Here is a 20,544-nt window from a genome sequence, read left to right as displayed (position 1 = left end):
AAAGTACAAAATTTAAATACAAGTCAGCTACCTAGGCAGAGTAGATACATATCAAAACATAATATCAAAACCACAGAGTCTAAGTCTTAATTAATTTACTGTGACACATTCGCAATGTAGACACAACCATCAATGATGCCTGTGCTCACACAACTACCCATTCATGTTACCTTACTTAGTCACATCCCATGTGCTACATACCATACATCATGCGACTCACAGTTTAATGAAGCATGAGTTAGTACACTACCATCAAACCACTGCAGGAAACAGGCCTTCTAAGATAAATAAAATAAATAGGTAACTATTCTTTATTAATGTTAGGCTATTTAAAGATGGGTTGGTTTTTATATTTTGTTGTTGTTGTGGTCTTTAGTCCAGAGACTGGTTTGATGCAGCTCTCCGTGTTACTCTATCCTGTGCAAGCTGCTTCATCTCCCAGTACCAATTGCAACCTACATCCTTCTGAATCTGTTTAGTATATTCATCTCTTGGTCTCCCTCTATGATTTTTATGCTCCATACTGCCCTCCAATACTAAATTGGTGATCCCTTGATGCCTCGGATTATGCCCTACCAACCGATCCTTTCTTCTAGTCAAGTTGTGCCACAAATTTCTCTTCTCTCCAATTCTATTCAATACCTCCTCATTAGTTATGTGACCTACCCATCTAATCTTCAGCATTCTTCTGTAGCACAACAAATGGCTCTGAGCACTATGGGACTCAACTGCTGTGGTCATAAGTCCCCTAGAACTTAGAACTACTTAGACCTAACTAACCTAAGGACAGCACACAACACCCAGCCATCACGAGGCAGAGAAAATCCCTGACCCCGCCGGGAATCGAACCCGGGCGTGGGAAACGAGAACGCTACCGCACGACCACGAGATGCGGGCTGTAGCACAACATTTCGAAAGTTTCTATTCTCTTCTTGTCTAAACTATTTATCCTCCATTTTTCACTTCCATACATGGCTACACTCCATACAAATACTTTCAGAAATGACTTCTTGACACTTAAATCTATACTCGATGTTAACAAACTTCTCTTCTTCAGAAACACTTTCCTTGCCATTGCCAGTCTACATTTTATGTCCTCTCCACTTCGACCATAATCAGTTATTTCCCCCCCCAAATAGCAAAACTCATTTACTACTTTAAGTGTCTCATTTCCTAATCTAATTCCCTCAGCATCACCTTACTTAATTTGACTACATTCCATTATCCTCGTTTTGCTTTTGTTGGTGTTCATCTGGTATCCTCCATTCGAGACACTGTCCATTCCGGTCAGCTGCTCTTCCAGGTACTTTGCTGTCTCTGACAGAATTACAATGTCATCGGTGAACTTCAAAGTTTTTATTTCTTCTCCACGGATTTTAATTCCTACTCCGAATTTTTCTTTTGTTTCCTTTACTGCTTGCTCAGTATACAGACTGAATAACATTGGGGATAGGCTAAAACCCAGTCTCACTCCCTTCCCAACCACTGCTTCTGCTTCATGCCCCTTGACTCTTACAACTGCCAACTGGTTTCTGTACAAATTGTAAATAGCCTTTCGCTCCATGTATTTGACCCATGCCACCTTCAGAATTTGAAAGAGAGTATTCCAGTCAACCTTGTCAAAAGCTTTCTCTCTTAAGTCCACAAATGCCAGAAATATAGGTTTACCTTTCCTAAATCTATTTTCTAAGATCAAGTCATAGGGTCAGTATAGCCTCACATGTTCCGACATTTCTACAGAATCCAAACTGATCTTCCCTGAGGTTACCATCTACCAGTTTTTCCATTCGTCTGTAATGAATTCGTGTTAGTATTTTGCAGCCGTGGCTTATTAAACTGATAGTTCGTAATTTTCACATCTGTCAACACATGCTTTCTTTGGGATTGGAATTATTATATTCTTCTTGAAGTCGGAGGGTATTTCCCATGTCTCATACATCTTGCTCACTAGGTGGTAGAGTTTTGTCAGGCCTGGCTCTCCCAAGGTTGTCAGTAGTTCTAATGGAATGTTGTCTACTCCGGGGGCCTTGTTTCGACTCAGGTCTTTCAGTGCTCTGTCAAACTCTTTACGCAGTATCATATCTCCCATTTCATTTTCATCTACATCCTCTTCCATTTCCATAATATTGTCCTCCAGAACATCGCCCTTGTATAGACCCTCTATATACTCCTTCCACCTTTCGGCCTTCCCTTCTTTGCTTAGAACTGGGTTTCCATCAAAGCTCTTTATATTCATGCAAGTGGTTCTCCTTTCCCCTAAAGGTCTCTTTAATTTTCCTGTAGGCAGTATCTATCTTACCCCTAGTGAGATAAGCCTCTACATCCTTACATTTGTCCTCTAGCCATCCCTGCCTAGCCATTTTGCACTTCCTGTTGATATCATTTTTGAGACGGTTGTATTCCTTTTTGCCTGCTTCATTTACTGCATTTTATATTTTCTCCTCTCATCAATTAAATCAATATTTCTTCTGTTACCCAAGGGTTTCTACTAGCCCTCGTCTTTTTACCTACTTGACCCTCTGCTGCCTTCACTATTTCACCCCTCAAAGCTACCCATTCTTCTTCTACTGTATTTCTTTCCCCCATTCCTGTCAGTTGTTCCCTTATGCTCTCCCTGAAACTCTGTACAACCTCTGTTTTAGTCAGTTTATCCAGGTCCCATCTCCTTAAATTCCCACCTTTTTGCAGTTTCTTCAGTTTTAATCTACAGTTCATAACCAATAGATTGTGGTCAGAGTCCACATCTGCCCCTTGAAATGTCTTACAATTTAAAACCTGGTTCCTAAATCTCTGTCTTACCATTATATAATCTATCTAATTCCTTTTAGTATCTCCAGGGTTCTTCCGTGTATACAACTTTCTTTCATGATTCTTGAACCAAGTGTTAGCTATGATTAAATTATGCTCTGCACAAAATTCTACCAGGCTGCTTCCTCTTTCATTTCTTAGCCCCAATCCATATTCACCTACTATGTTTCCTTCTCTCCCTTTTCCTACTCTCGAATTCCAGTCACCCATGAATATTAAATTTTCGTCTCCCTTCACTACCTGAATAATCTCTTATCTCGTATACCTAAAATTTAATGGATTTCTTTTAGTACCCATGTGGATGACCTCACACTTTTCTTTGTTTAGTTCCAATTGCCACTTTTCGCACCATACAGAAATTCTCTCTAGATCGTTTTAGAATTGGAATTGATCATCTGATGATTTTAGTAGACGGTAAATTACAGTGACATCTGCAAACAATCTAAGGGGGCTGCTCAGATTATCACCTAGATCATTTATGTAAATCATGGAATTCTTTTAGATAAACTAAATCATTATGGTTTGAGGGGGGGGGGGGGCAGTGCACAAATGGTTTAATTCATACTTAACTGGAAGAATGGAGAGTTGAAATTAGTGGTTCATGTAATTTTAAAACAACAGCTGATTCCTCAAACTGGGGGGCTATCAAGTACGGGGTCCCACAGGGTTCGGTCTTAGGTCCTTTACTGTTCTTGATATATATTAATGACTTACCATTCCACATTGATGAAGATGCAAAGTTAGTTCTTTTTGCTGATGATACAAGAATAGTAATAACATCCAAAAACCAAGAACTAAGTGATGTAATTGTAAATGATGTTTTTCACAAAATTATTAAGTGGTTCTCAGCAAACGGACTCTCTTTAAATTTTGATAAAACACAGTATATACAGTTCCGTACAGTAAATGGCACAACTCCAGTAATAAATATAGACTTTGAACAGAAGTCTGTAGCTAAGGTAGAATTTTCAAAATTTTTAGGTGTGTCCATTGATGAGAGGTTAAACTGGAAGCAACACATTGATGGTCTGCTGAAACGTCTGAGTTCAGCTACGTACGCTATTAGGGTTATTGCAAATTTTGGTGATAAGAATCTCAGTAAATTAGCTTACTATGTCTACTTTCATTCACTGCTTTCGTATGGCATCATATTCTGGGGTAATTCATCATTGAGCAGAAAAGTATTCATTGCTCAAAAACGTGTGATCAGAATAATTGCTGGAGCCCACCCACGGTCATCCTGCAGACATCTATTTAAGGATCTAGGGATCCTCACAGTAACCTCACAGTATATATATTCACTTATGAAATTCGTTGTTAATAATCCAACCCAGTTCAAAAGTAATAGCAGTGTGCATAGCTGTAACACCAGGAGAAAGGATGATCTTCACTATGCAGGGTTAAATCTGACTTTGGCACAGAAAGGGGTAAATTATGCTGCCACAAAAGTCTTTGGTCACCTACCAAACAGCATCAAAAGCCTGACAGATAGTCAACCACAATTTAAAAATAAATTAAAAGAATTTCTAGATGACAACTCCTCCTACTCATTGGCTGAATTTTTAGATATAAATTAAGGGAGGGGGAAAAAATCATGCAATATTTTGTGTAATGTAATATCTTGTACAGACATCTTTTATTAACCTGACACGTTCCACATCATTACGAAGTGTCGTATTCATGATCTATGGAACAAGTATTAATCTAATATAATCTCAGGAACAGCGGAGGGCCTATGACACTACCTTGCAGAATGCCGGATATCACTTCTGTTCTACTTGATGATTTACTGTCTATCACTATGAACTGTGACCTTTCTGAGAGGAAATCATGAATCCAGTCACACAACTGAGACAATACTCCATATGCACGCAATTTGATTAATAGTCGCTTGTGAGGAACGGTATCAAAAGCCTTCTGGAAATCTTAAGAATACGGAATCGATCTGAGATCCCTTGTCGACAGCACTCATTACTTCATGAGAATAAAGAGCTAGATGCGTTGCACAAGAACAATGTTTTCTGAATCCGTGTTGGTTATGTATCAATAAGTCATTTTCTTCAAGGTGATTCATAATGTTCGAGTACAGTACTTGCTGCAGAGTATTATGACTTCCCGATAGTTAATTACTACAAATATGATTACATTAACATTTCCACAACTGCGCATGCAGTAAAGCTAAACCTCTAATTATCTATTACTTCACAGCAGCTTTTTACAACTAAAAGAATCAAACTTAGCAGCCTTTCAAGATTGCAATGATCTCTCCAGCGTCGAGATAAAAGTGCCCACAGATTATTCAGAGTGTTCTTTTTAATGATCTGACTTCTACTATTAGAAGTATTTAATACCACAGTAAAACTCTGGTTTTTAGGGAAATTCAAATATTTGCTTTATTGAGTAAACTTTAATACAACACTATGTCATTAATGCTGTGGTCACATGGCATAATGTTCTTCTAAAATATATAATGACTGCATTAAATATATGATGGTTGTAATATAAAAGCAGACAGTATCGAAAAATATTATTGCACTTGAGTAACAATATTTGTTTTAACTTTGGTGAAATGAGAAGTCAGATACTACAAAGCTCAAGTCATACAGTAAGTACAAAATTGAAATGCCCATCAATTCACCTGTCACCCAACATTTCAAAAGTACTCCAGAACTAAAATCTGAACACCAAAGATAAATGGTTTACATTAAAACTGTGGGCAAGATATCTGCAGAAACTAAACATTGGAATTAACAGTGAAGCCCCTGACAGCACTCAGGTAACAGCCACTGAATGTAACAAATTACACAAGAGGAAAGAGTAACGACCACTGCCTTTATTCATTATAATAAAAAAAAAAAAGGCTGACTTGATAACATGTAGTCACCTGCTGTTTCTTATTGTACTATAGGTACGATAATTGTAAAATAGCAGTCCAGTAACTTCGAGATTCAGATCAAAAGCCTACATGTCTTCTATTGCCAACCAGTGTGTGTTATTTAGGTATGGTGGCCAATCTAAAATAATTATGTTCTACACTAAAACTTACTCGAGATTACTTAGGTGAGATTTACTAATGTCAGACAGCATGAATGTATCTTCACAAGCACCACTGAAATACAGTAAAAAGTTTCTGGCATCTGGATACATACTAAATGGACTGTTATTCACTGAACTACTTTTCAACCTGTTTGAATGCAATTTAAAAATACAACACCATTTCCAAAAAACAATTACAAATCAAAATATGTTGCAGATATTGGGCACTGTAACATTGGATATCATCTTACAGGCACACTAAAAAGCAATTTTAATAGCCATCAGATATCAAATATTTTAGTTATCAGAGTTCAATTGTTAAAAAAGTTGTTTCATATTATCTTGGAAATTACGTGCTTAACAGATACTCTATACCATATGACGTGCATAACATAAAGAGTCATTTTAAACATTAAATCGTACTCAAAGATCTGTAGTTAAAAGGATCTTCAAAATTTAACTAAAGCAAATAAAGATAGAAAAATCTTCTACATACTTAAAGGCATATGCATTAACTGCCGCTTGGGTAGTTAGTAGTCTTTTCTATCTTTGTTGTATTATAAATCATACTTATTTTTACATTTAATAACTGATTATTGTCATTAATGTAAGAACTTGTTACTCAACACACCATTAAAATTTAAATATTTAACAACAAAATGGCACTATTTTCAACTAAATCTTTAAATATAAATATGGCAAGAAAAATTATTGGTATAATCATATTTAAAGCACAACAGTCAACCAACACCAACTTTCCAGTCTAATAGTACTTGCATAACAATATGGTTCTTAGCACAAATATGTAAACATTTAAGAAAAAATAACATGACACCATAATTTACTACCACACACACACACACAATTCAAAATGTTAAATAAAAGTACTGGACATTTCTAAAAACATTTCATAACAGAAATATTTACCATCAGACAAAAACAACAACAAATTTGAGTATTATATAATTTCAATACTGATCATTTGTAATCATAGAGAAAGTGACTGCAATGTATAAAAAATCAAATTTTCGTATCCAATGATAATAATAATAACAATAATAATAATAGCACAAAATTCTCAAGTAATTACAAAATACTGTTAACAGTTAGTAAATGGAACTATGTAAAGATGGCCCAACCAGGATCTCAAAAATGTTACTAAAATTATGCTGGCAATGAAAATATGCAAAATAATTATTTCATGTTGAACTTTGTATTTAAAAATTATAATTCTGTCTGTGAACAGATGTAGCAGCAGAGACACAAACTAGGTTGCACATTTGTAGGGACCATTTTACTACCTCAGAGGAAAAGACCACCAAAAACCAATTATTTCAACTTCACCAGTTACATCTGTCTAGCTTCCCACCACTTCTTCATTCAGATTATGGAAACCTTGAGCTCCAGAGATTCAAGTTACATAGCACAATCAATCACATTAGGGCATTTTTGTTGGGTAGCAGTTTCAACCTTTCATCAAATACTCCATGAGAACTTACTTACACTCAGTGTTACAAAATTAGAAATTAATTTGTATTCATCGATTAAGGAAATAAATAAGGTACTTGTATTTGTATGACTAGCATTACTAACAAATTATTTTAGTTTTACATAATAATTTCACAAATTAGTTTGAGTATATGCATTTGTACTCAACAACTCATGGGTGAGTGTTATCCTATTTAAAAACACAAATATGACAGCATTTAAGTCCAAAATTACAGGTACAGGTAAACTGAATATTTTCACGATTAACTACATTAGTGTGCACTCCAAAATCACATTTGCCTCATTAGAATTTCTTTTTTAACCTGTTATACTATTTCACGTCTCTGTTTTTGGTTATCTTTTTCTTCCCAAATTTGTTTCATCAAACAAGTTTCATTTAAATATAATGTCAATTTCTGCATATTATTTACTTTACATGTACTAACTTATAAATGGAATGCGCAATCAATAGTTCACCATGTGCCCCCGAGATGATCATAGTGGGTGCCATTGTAACTTTCTCTCTGTTAGCAAGTCTGCAAACTTACATAATAATCGAAGTGGCAAGTAATTTGGATCCTCTCTGTACTTGCAAAAGATAACAATCTTAAAAAAGGGAAACACATACTTTTCTTACATTTATGCAATAAATAAAATCTGGACATTGTAGTGTGCTTTGTCTGATGGGTGACTAGAAACTTGAAGGACTTTAACCTCCTTACCACAAAAGTGCCACACAATAAGTTTAGACAGTAAATGTTAACATCATTTGGACCATAATAATTCCACTTCCAGTCATTCTGACAACACTTAATCATCCATTTAATATAAAGAATCTTTCAAAATCAGGAAAATTTTAACAACATTAGAGAAAAAGCCAGTGCTTGAATTTTATGGCAGTGACTGATCTGATGAATAACGACAATAACACGTACGATAATTACTGAAAAATATCTTCATTAAAACGCTTGTTACTATTAAATGCTGTACTATCAATGGATTACAAAATTTTACGACACAATCATCTTTTATTGCAAATAGAGCAACTGATGGGCTGCTGCACAAATCCCTAATACAGCAGCTGAAACCGTATATAAGGTGTAAATGGCCTGAATGAATATTTAATTATTAATGTCCACCTGCACCAAAGGTAGAATGAATATACACTTAGTTATTTTCAACTTCTATCGTGCAGGGATCAAGGAAGACTTCTGCAGTAACTTCGTTAACTACAAGCACAAGCTACTGACGCACTTATGGCACAGGCTTTCAACTGTCTGTGCAACAGCCATGCTCTTTAACATTTGTTTTCAGTCTATTATACACAATGAATTGAAGAAAGAATGAAGAACACTAAGTATGTTTCTTGCATAAGGTGAAGAAGTCTGATACAAAAAGAGATAACCAGGGAACTAAACTGAGCTATACTGCAATAAAGCAGTTTACTTTAAAAGCAATCCTGCAACAGCTGTTTTTTAAGTCTAACTGAAATTGTCACCTACCATTGAACATGCAATGCATAACATTAATGTATTCCGTAATATTTTATATTGTTTTAAAATTGTACAACTAGGTATGTTGCTACATACAATAAATAAAAGAGAGAACACAGTATGAAAATAGGTACTTTCCGAAGGACTAGTAACTAGAAGTAATGATACTTCATCGAATGTCGCTAATGTTTGACTTTGAGCCAAAAATGCGAATCAACTGATCTTCATAGTCATCAATGTTCCGCTTCATGATTTCCATACATGGCCCCAATAGTCTCTCAAATGCTTCCACGTCCAGAACTGAAAAATAATGAAAAATACATTTAAAAACTATTAGTAGAAACAAGAATTTAAGTACGAGATAAGCTGGGAAAGCAACAAGACTGATAATTTTTGGGCAGCAGAAGGTAGACTAGAGAGAAAAATTGCAATACGAAGAATACTATCGCAAATAAATAATCCAACTCCTCACATTTACCTCAGAGGCTTTACAACGGGTGCAGATAACTTTCTAATCCGCTAGTGATTTAGTAACGCGTCACAAGTCAAAATTCTTGGTAAAATTAATCAGTAATAATGTCTTACTTGAAAACAATGTACATGAGACAACTGCTTTAACCACAAAGCATGCAATAATTAGGTTTCATCACAAAACATGTTTAGGTAATTTGAAGTGTTCAGAGTGGAAAGGAAGTTCCCTAGGATGAGGGAATATGTGGGATGCCGATAAAATTTTCCCACTCAAAATTGGTTCTGAACTAATGGATATCGAACTACTATACTAAAAGTTGACCAAATAGAAAATTTGTTTAATTTCTGCAGTGAAAAGTTTGTTTCAGTTTGATTCCAAAGGTTTTCAGCAATTAAAAAAAAAAAAAAAAAAAAAAAAAAAAAAAAAAAAAAAAAAAAAAAAAAAAAAAAAAAAATTTATCACCAGTGTATAGATAGATAAGTGAGTCATGTTTCTGTAACAAAAGCCAACTGGCAAAAAAGTGTGTTTCTGAGTGTCATGCAAACACAAAAAAGAAAGGATGATTTGAGTTTAAATTCCTGTATAAAATTAGGTGATTACAGAAAAAGCATAGACATGACTCCAATAGAGATAGGGGAAGAAATGTGGCTGTGACCTCATGCAAGGAACTATCCCAAAATTCAGCTTAAACAATTTAGGGAAATCACAGAAAATATCAGTCAGGACAGTCGGTCCGTGATTGGTGCCCTAATTCTCACAAATAAAAGTCCAGTTTCATCCTCACTATGTTGCCTCACTCAGTCAAACAACAGAAGAGAGACCAAACTAGGTCAATGCCACATCCTTACTACTATGAGGACTAACTTACTGATATGAAGTCTTGAAGGACAACACATCGTAACTGTTAAACATGTGCATCATCCTAGTAGGAGGCTGCAGATTCACAGTGGAAGACAAAACATAAGGTTCAAGATCAAGCTGCAACCAATAGAAATTGTGTACTGGTGCTCAATTATGTTATTCTGAGGAATATTAATAGTATATTAACTTGTTTACAGTAAAACTAACTTTTTGGACTCTGTCTCAATACTTTTCCTGACATCCCTTATAATGCTACTTTGGCATAAGTATAAAATTAAATTGATAGCAGCTTGACATTTGAGGTGGACATCATTAACCCTTTGAGTACTGCAGACGAGATATGCCGCGGCGCTCCACCTTGCCGCAGGGGGCCTGCGGACGTTGTTTGCCGTTGAAGTGGGCTTTCCCGTGGGCCCTGTAGATGGCATTCGCCACGTGGCTTGGCCAGTACTTGAGTCCTAATGACGGCTTATACCACAGCCGGTTCCACTGCCTGTGGGCCTGCGCACGTCAATAGCCGCTCAGGGCTCCAAGACGGCCTGTCGCACGTTCTTTCGTCCCGTGCACTCCCTGAGATGGACGTACCCTACTTATTGTTCTGTGCCGCTGTCCCTGCTATCTGGGAAACACTCTGCTATGGATTTCGCAGTTGCTGTTCGACATTCGTGCTAGCTGGTTCATGTGATGATCTGCATTCTGCTTATGTGGTGTCGTTTGGCTATCTGCTGTTTCATCAGGATTTTTAGAGTGCTGTCACTTTTGAGTTCCACACAGACAATTGTTACATTGGCGTTGTTGCACTGACGAAGATATACTGGAAATACTGACAAGGAGTGACAGTGACAGTGAGTGTGGCATCTTCAATGAATGTAGTGACTATGAAGATTCATCAGAAGAATCTCGTAGTAATAAAACTCCACGTACTTCGCCTAGTAGAGCTCGCCAGGACAGTTCTTCTTCAGATCCTGAAAGTGAAGACGAATTGATCTGTAAAAGGCCACGCCACAGTGAGAATGAGAAATTTGATTGGCAAAAACGTGATTTCAATCCAGTACTTCATGCATTTGATGACCCATCTTCAGGACATAATTGCCAACTAGCACCTGATTCAATCATTCTATACTTTTTCATGCTATTTCTATCAGAAGATCTGTTGAAATTTATAGCACTTGAACAAACTCACCATGGCAAATACGTCAGAATCAGTTCATTCTCGACTATCCACCTGGAAAGATACTGGTTTTGAGGAAATGTATAGCTTCCTTGGTATTTGGCTTCTCATGGCTAGAGTTAAAAAGTTGAGAACAAAGGAATATTAGTCCAGAGATGTAATTCCGAGTACTTCAATTTTTGGCGAAGTTATGTCCCGTGACCTTTTTATGTTATTTTTGAGAATGTTGCATTTTATTGACAACTTGGCCAATCGTGGAGATGACAGTTTGTTTAAAATTAGGAAAATAATTGATACAGTTCATGTGGCATTCCTCAGTGCATTTAATCCATGCAGAAAACTGTGTTGATGAAAGCCTATTATTATTCAAAGGTCACTTATCTTTTAAACAATACATTCATTCGAAACGAAGTAGATTTAGAATCAAAACATTCGACTGTAAAACTGGATACGTCTTGGATTTCATTGTACACACAGGCGCAACAACAGAAATTGAAGTCCATAATTTGGGGAAATCTGGTGATAGTGTGGCAACACTAATGAAGCCATAGCTCGAACGCGGTCATACCATGTATGTCGACAATTGGTATACAAGTCCAGCCTTGTTCCTCTGGCTGAACAACTAGAGAACAGCAGCATGCGGTACTGTAAGTAGGAACAGGCATAACTTTCCGAAGCTACAAAAGAAACTGAAACGAGGAGAAGTTGAGTTTATGTCAACTGACGCAATGCTTGCCATCAAGTGGTGCGACAAGAGAGAAGTGTTCATGCTGACTACCTGCAACACTACAGAAATGCATGACACGGGAAAGACAAACAGGACGACTGGCGAAAAAGAAATGAAGCTGCAATGTGTTGTTGATTACAATGCAAATATGGGAACAGCAGAGCACTCCGATATGCTATTAAGCTCTGTTGTATCTGTGCGTAAATCTGTTAAATGGCACAAAAAGTTTTTTATTTTATTATTTTTTTTTTTCATGTTGTGGACCTTTGTGTTTTGAATGCTCGCACTCTTCACTGATTGGTGACAGTGAGCAAAATATCATTAGCAGATTTTCATTTACGTCTGGTACGAGAACCTGTGGAAAAATTTGCTACAGAACGGAGAAGAGATAGGAAAGGAAGACACTCTGATGACGACAATCCTCTTCACTTTACTGGGAGGCACTTTCCAAGCAACCAGTCCACGAAACATGGACTATGGCATTGATGTGCAGTCTGCTTGAAACAGAGAGTGTGTCGAGAAATGAAATATGAATGCAAAACATGCAATGTACCTTTGTGTGTTGACCCATGTTTTGAAACATACCACATAAAGAAGAACTTTTAGTCAAGTTACTACAGCTGGAAGATGAAATGAAGCCCTTACTTCTGGAAAAAATTACTTAAAAATTAAAAAAAAAAAATTTTTTTTTAACTTCGCCATTGCCAGTCCTAAGCCCGGATGAGAAAGAAGGATGGGAAACATAACTGGTTTAAAAAGAACAGAAGGTGCAAAAATACAACTTAGTACAAATTTATGGATTCTTCCATAACTTCTTGGCAGAAGTTAAACCTTAAACTTGGTGCAAGTATCAGTAATTAAACAAAAAATTCTAGCATTATTATTACTACAAAATTGTAGCCTGGGTTGCGGTAACAGATATTTATTTAAGCGGCGACTAGTTTCGGGTGAAGCCCATTTTCAAACCACCATGTAAAACAACGACTGTGACAACCACATTACAGCTGTTAATAAAACCATAGAAGATGGATAGCTATCGATATTCTATGGTTTTATTAACAGTTAATATGTGTTTGTCACATTCCTTTTTGACAGGGCTGTTTGAAATTGGGCTTCGTTCGAAACTAGTCGCCGCTCAAATAAATATCTTTTACCGCAACCCAGGCTACAATTTTTTTGTAATATTCAGTAATGGATTGCTGTCCTAATATTCCAGGACACTGAATTTGTGAAAAAATTGTAGGTCTACACTTGGAAAGGGTGTCTTGGCACACGTCGGTCAGTTACACACACTCACCCGTTTCTGAAGCACAAAATGTCATTAGGAATTAAAGGTGATGTTTGGTTAGGTAGTTTAGAAACTTTAGTATTTCCTTATCTAATTCTTAAACAAAAGTTATAAATCATTGTTTATTTCTTCTGTCCAATAACAACTGCATCCCATATAAAAAGAATTCAGAAATGTTGAATTTTGATTTTGAAGTTTCCTTGGGGATAATTTATTAGGTTAATGCTCTCAAAATATAGTGATTAGCTTTAGAAGTGTGTCTCGGCATCCAGACGCTCCCCCTCGAATGTTGTTTGTGGACGAATTATTGCGCTAGTACAGAAGAACGTCAACGTTTGGCATTTACAGATTCTACAGCGTTTACATCGTAAGTTGCATACAAAAATCTGATAATGAAGTATTAGTACGCCAAATAAAACACAGATGTATACTGAGACCTTATGATGATTCTCAAGATCTAATTGAAAATGAAAGAAAGCCTATGATGAGGAGTTACGTGTTAGCAGCGTAAGCAGTTTCAGTGTACATTAGGTCTGTCGAGCAATTCATCTCCAGATTCAAAGCTATGGAATACGTATCCAGATATCCTGCGTTTATTTGTAACGTCGGCAGTCACACTAACTGCGAGACTGTCACGACTCCCGTGGTTTCAGAAATAGAGTGGAGAGCTCAGGCACACACAATAGTTCGCGGAAGTGGCTGCCAGCACAGGTACACGGATTAGGGGGCCCCAAGGGCAGGCTTGACACGGCCAGCTGCACACACCAGTGCAGCACTCAAAGGGTTAAAACAAAGGTGTTTCTTGTTGCAGCAGGATGTACTCACAAAATTTTAATCACCAAACTTTCTCCTCCAAATGTGAAAATATTTTTTGGGCACCAACCTACATAGGGAGAAATCATCACCATAATAAAATGAGGAAAACAAGAGCTCACACGGAAAGATATAGGTGTTTGTTTTTTCTGTACACTGTTCAAGAGTGGAATGATAGAGAATCTCTGTTAAGGTGGTCCGCTGGACTCTCTGCCAGGCACTTAAGTGTTACCTGCAGAGTAGCCATGTAATTGTAGAAGTAGATGTTCATACATGGCTCAAACATTGCCCATTATTAATATTCTCTACACCTGTTCTTACTTTCAATTTTAGAATGTCACATACTGAGGTGCACCATTGGCAGTGAAAACATTGAAGCTTCTAAGTCAGTGCAATCAAAAGATATGGCCATTTATGTCTGGTATTTTGATACTAACAAACTTACTCATCAAAACCTTTAGCATACTTCCTGTTGGACTAGAATTATGAAATTTTGCAAGAAGCAAAGCTTCACAGTACAACCAAAGGAAAACTGCGATAACTGTAAATTTGGTATCACACGAAAAAAACATTTCTTTTGTCATTTGTTACCCGACGTCAAACTTAAAATTAAAACAATCAGTAGTTCTGTATTCAGGCAGACTGGGCTGCAATGGCAAAAGTCAAACATCAGGCAAGGAATGATTTTAATGCTCATATAATGCATTTCAGATTTTATCCATCTCCAGATATCCAGCAAATGAGTACTGCATGTAGCTATGGCATTTCACGTACAACTTGAAATACCATACCTATGTGCAGTAATTAATCCTGGGTATTTACTGATGGATAACTTCCAAAATGTTTCATATAAGCAATAAAGTCATTCCTTGTCTGATGTTTGACTTTTACCTTTGCGACCCAGCCAGCCTCAATGCAGAACTACTGATTACTATAATAATGGTCACCTACCTCCTGCATGTCACATTTATATTGTTGAAATTAAAATATTCTCAAAAATCTTTGAATCCCTTGGACCAATTTCTTGCGAGCATCAATGCCGAGATTCTCAATTATCGGAATGGATGAACCATCTATATACATAATTAAGTTTGTACAGAATCCTCAGTGTGTGAATCCTACTTGCACCTGGCCATTTTTTTTTTCTTTTTTTTCTGTTTAACTGTCAGACAACTGATTATGTCCCTATCTGTTTCAGGCCTCTCTTGTTCCTCCTGTCTCATTGCTAGAAGTATGATAAACTGATCACATTAACAGCAAATTTGCACTGCATATAGGCCAGAGCACACAAGAAAAAAATATACACATATCCACAGAAAAAACAGAAGAATTGTACTTAAGTTATGATGGAGTTACCATAATGAAGCCTGAGTTAATGTGAATTGCAGTAACTGAGGATGCACAAGATGCTAGAGAAAGTTGATCCATATTTTTTTACAGTGAATTATCAAATTTTACATCATTTGAATGCCTTGCATTCTAGAGCACTTTAAGGCATGATTAAAATTTATACTGGGCTCGGCTGTGGGGTACTCTCAACAACTATTGAAAGTCATAAAAATTGTGGAAAATAGTGTGTGTTTCGGACCATATTGCAACAAGATTATCTCTGCATGACAAGACACTACTGCTTCCTTGGCATGCCCAAGATGTATTAAGCTGAAGAGGTCTGGACTTTCCTAATATGTAACACACACACAAAATCCTTCTCAGTTTTTAATGATTTCAAAAATTTCATCATGAAACTATTCAAAACTGCTGTATGGATCTTTTTTGAGAGAAATAATCAGTACAGAAATCACATTAACAGGAAGTTCCTTGGTGTCAAATACAAATACATAAAGTACGTAAGTATTTGCATTTGTATTCAACATTAAGGAACTTCTTATATGTATAATTTGTGTGTGTAAGCTGGCATAATTTTGTTACAGAACAGGATGAAAGACAGCACAACACGGGGTACATGATCAGATGTTAATTTTCATTCCACAGAATCACTATAACATTGTCACACCTTCATGAAGCATATCATTATTTTAAATGAGTGGTATTTATTTTAAGACTGAAAGTTAGGTATAATCTGCTATGTATACATTGCCAAATTTCGTTGAAATCAATCCAGGGGTTTGGGAGGAGGTCGTGGATACAAATAAAAAACAGTTTATGTTTGCGAGAGTCCAGAACCTCCTCCCAAAGCCCTGGATTGATTTCAACCAAATTTGGCACAGAAACATCAACACCTCACGAGTATCAGCACTGTGGGTTTTATACCTCTTAGAGTCTTTGATTCATAATCAAAACGTCTTCGGTCCCGGATTAGATCCCCGCCAGTGCCTAAATTTTGATAAATAATCAGCACTGGCGGCCGAAGACTTCCAGCATAAGAAGTCGGCCTCATTCTGCCAACGGCCTTGTCAAAGAGGGCGGAGGAGCGGATAGAGGTTCATGGCACTCTCTTGTCCTAGGGGTGGGAAATTGCCCCTAAAGGCGGAAGAATCAGCAATGATCAACGACATGAGGATGCAGAAGGCAATGGAAACCACTGCATTAAAGACACGTAACGTGTATCCACAGGACATGTGGCCTGTATTTGAAGAAGTGTCATGATGATCTCTCCATTGGCAAAAGATTCCGGAATAGTCCCCCATTCGGATCTCCGGGAGGGGACTGCCAAGGGGGAGGTTACCATGAGAAAAAGATTGAATAATCAACGAAAGGATAACGTTCTACGAATCGGGGCGTGGAATGTAAGAAGCTTGAACGTGGTAGGGAAACTAGAAAATCTGAAAAGGGAAATGAAAAGGCTCAATCTAGATATAGTAGGGGTCAGTGAAGTGAAGTGGAAGGAAGACAAGGATTTCTGGTCAGATGAGTATCGGGTAATATCAACAGCAGCAGAAAATGGTATAACAGGTGTAGGATTCGCTATGAATAGGAAGGTAGGTCAGAGGGTGTGTTACTGTGAACAGTTCAGTGACCGGGTTGTTCTAATCAGAATCGACAGCAGACCAACACCGAAAACGATAGTTCAGGTATACATGCCGACGTCGCAAGCTGAAGATGAACAGATAGAGAAAGTGTATGAGGATATTGAAAGGGTAATGCAGTATGTAAAGGGGGACGAAAATCTAATAGTCATGGGCGACTGGAATGCAGCGGTAGGGGAAGGAGTAGAAGAAAAGGTAACAGGAGAATATGGGCTTGGGACAAGGAATGAAAGAGGAGAAAGACTAATTGAGTTCTGTAACAAGTTTCAGCTAGTAATAGCGAATACCCTGTTCAAGAATCACAAGAGGAGGAGGTATACTTGGAAGTACTAAGGAATGACGAGATACGTTTGAAGTTCTTTAACGCTATAGATACAGTAATAAGGAATAGCGCAGTAGGCAGTACAGTTGAAGAGGAATGGACATCTCCAAAAAGGGCCATCACAGAAGTTGGGAAGGAAAGCATAGGTACAAAGAAGGTAGCTGCGAAGAAACCATGGGTAACAGAAGAAATACTTCAGTTGATTGATGAAAGGAGGAAGTACAAACATGTTCCGGGAAAATCAGGAATACAGAAATACAAGTCGCTGAGGAACGAAATAAATAGGAAGTGCAGGGAAGCTAAGACGAAATGGCTGCAGGAAAAATGGGAAGACATCGAAAAAGATATGATTGTCGGAAGGACAGACTCATCATACAGGAAAGTCAAAACAACCTTTGGTGACATTAAAAGCAACGGTGGTAACATTAAGAGTGCAACGGGAATTCCACTGTTAAATGCAGAGGAGAGAGCAGATAGGTGGAAAGAATACATTGAAAGCCTCTATGAGGGTGAAGATTTGTCTGATGTGATAGAAGAAGAAACAGGAGTCGATTTAGAAGAGATAGGGGATCCAGTATTAGAATCGGAATTTAAAAGAGCTTTGGAGGACTTACGGTCAAATAAGGCAGAAGGGATAGATAACATTCCATCAGAATTTCTAAAATCATTGGGGGAAGTGGCAACAAAATGACTATTCACGTTGGTGTGTAGAATATATGAGTCTGGCGATATACCATCTGACTTTCGGAAAAGCACCATCCACACAATTCCGAAGACGGCAAGAGCTGACAAGTGCGAGAATTATCGCACAATCAGCTTAACAGCTCATGCATCGAAGCTGCTTACAAGAATAATATACAGAAGAATGGAAAAGAAAATTGAGAATGCACTAGGTGACGATCAGTTTGGCTTTAGGAAAAGTAAAGGGATGAGAGAGGCACTTCTGACGTTACGGCTAATAATGGAAGCAAGGCTAAAGAAAAATCAAGACACTCATAGGATTTGTCGACCTGGAAAAAGCGTTCGACAATATAAAATGGTGTAAGCTGTTCGAGATTCTGAAAAAAGTAGGGGTAAGCTATAGGGAGAGACGGGTCATATACAATATGTACAACAACCAAGAGGGAATAATAAGAGTGGACGATCAAGAACGAAGTGCTCGTATTAAGAAGGGTGTAAGACAAGGCTGTAGCCTTTCGCCCCTACTCTTCAATCTGTACATCGAGGAAGCAATGATGGAAATAAAAGAAAGGTTCAGGAGTGGAATTAAAATACAAGGTGAAAGGATATCAATGATACGATTCGCTGATGACATTGCTATCCTGAGTGAAAGTGAAGAAGAATTAAATGATCTGCTGAACGGAATGAACAGTCTAATGATTACACAGTATGGTTTGAGAGTACATCAGAGAAAGACGAAGGTAATGAGAAGTAGTAGAAATGAGAACAGCAAGAAACTTAACATCAGGATTGATGGTCACGAAGTCAATGAAGTTAAGGAATTCTGCTACCTAGGCAGTAAAATAACCAATGACGGACGGAGCAAGGAGGACATCAAAAGCAGACTCGCTATGGCAAAAAAAGGCATTTCTGGCCAAGAGAAGTCTACTAATATCAAATACCGGCCTTAATTTGAGGAAGAAATTTCTGAGGATGTACGTCTGGAGTAGAGCATTGTATGGTAGTGAAACATGGACTGTGGGGAAAACCGGAACAGAAGAGAATCGAAGCATTTGAGATGTGGTGCTATAGACGAATATTGAAAATTAGGTGGACTGATAAGGTAAGGAATGAGGAGGTTCTACGCAGAATCGGAGTGAAGGGACAGGATGATAGGACATCTGCTAAGACATGAGGGAATGACTTCCATGGTACTAGAGGGAGCTGTGGAGGGCAAAAACTGTAGAGGAAGACAGAGATTGGAATACGTCAAGCAAATAACTGAGGACGTAGATTGCAAGTGCTACTCTGAGATGAAGAGGTTAGCACAGGAAAGGAATTCGTGGCGGGCCGCATCAAACCAGTCAGTAGACTGATGAAAAAAAAGCTCCAATAGGAGCAGAGATAGGGGCAAAAACTAGTTTTTCCCAGACCCTGCTATATAGGCTGCCCTGCACAATAGGAATGTTGTGTGGGAACAGTATATGTCTACTAAATCAACCTGCTCTGCAGGGCAGCCTGCATGTCATGAGCAAGAAATGACTTTCTGGGCCCTGACATGTATGCTGCCGTGCATGACAAGCATGCTGTGACAATACTACTGGCCTGCTGTATCAACCTGCTTTGCATGGTGGCCTATACATCAGAGATGAATAAATGATTTTCAAGCCTCTGATGAGAACCTGCCCCGCATGATAGGTGTCTTGTGGGAGTAGTATTGCAGGAGCTACATGTGCCAATGATCATGGCTAAAGGCAGGCTGAGATGGATAGAGGGGGGGATGGACAGAATGAGGGGGAGGAGAAAATGGACAGAGAGTGGGGTGGAGGGAGAGATGCATGAAGCAGATGGAACATGTGGAGATATAGTGGATGGGTGGGAAAGGAAGAGGAGAAGGCAGAGATGGAAAGAGAGAGGGGGGGGGGGGGGAGGAGGATATGATCAGAGGGAGGGGGAAGGAAGAGATGGTCAGAGAGGGGGCAGTGGAGGCAATGGACAAAGAGAGGGAGATGAGAAGATAAGAAGCAGAGAAAGTGAGGAGGAGGAGACAGACAGACAGAGATGGGAGGGTAAGGTGGACAGACAGATGGAGGAAGACATGGACACAGAGAGGTGAGGTTGTATGTATACTCAGGCAAAGCCGCAGGGAAATGACTAGGAAATAATAAATGAAGACCACCATGGAAAGAAGAAAAAAAGACAACATGCGAGAGGATGGAGTACTGTAAAAACAGGAACCCCTAACAAAAAATTCAAACTGAAGTCGTTATGTCACCGTAGTTAGCTAATATGAATATTAAATAATACTTGTATAGCTGCACGACACATTACTTTGAAATTACTAATAAAGGGCAGGGAATGGAGAATGTCAAAGTGCGAAAATGGCCCACTGACTGAAATCTTTATGTCACACTATCT

The 20,544-nt window shown here is 38.0% G+C and overlaps 1 protein-coding gene across 3 annotated transcripts in view; it reads right to left on the bottom strand.

Annotated features, from left to right (window-relative positions):
* Positions 1 to 5,175: 5,175 nt before the first annotated feature.
* LOC124615406 (cAMP-dependent protein kinase type II regulatory subunit) overlaps positions 5,176 to 20,544 on the bottom strand; it is a 64,183-nt gene continuing 48,814 nt past the window's right edge. For all 3 annotated transcript variants that reach the window (XM_047143256.1, XM_047143258.1, XM_047143257.1), the window contains exon 8: positions 5,176 to 9,125. In XM_047143256.1, coding sequence (XP_046999212.1) covers positions 8,995 to 9,125 — 131 coding nt within the window. In that variant the 3' untranslated portion in view covers positions 5,176 to 8,994. The remainder of the gene's footprint in view (positions 9,126 to 20,544) is intronic.

Source organism: Schistocerca americana, chromosome 5 (genome assembly GCF_021461395.2).
Source record: "Schistocerca americana isolate TAMUIC-IGC-003095 chromosome 5, iqSchAmer2.1, whole genome shotgun sequence".
In the NCBI taxonomy this organism is placed as follows: domain Eukaryota; kingdom Metazoa; phylum Arthropoda; class Insecta; order Orthoptera; family Acrididae; genus Schistocerca; species Schistocerca americana.
The sequence above is the reverse complement of the archived record's forward strand: the minus strand, read 5'-3'. Positions and strand labels throughout refer to the sequence as shown.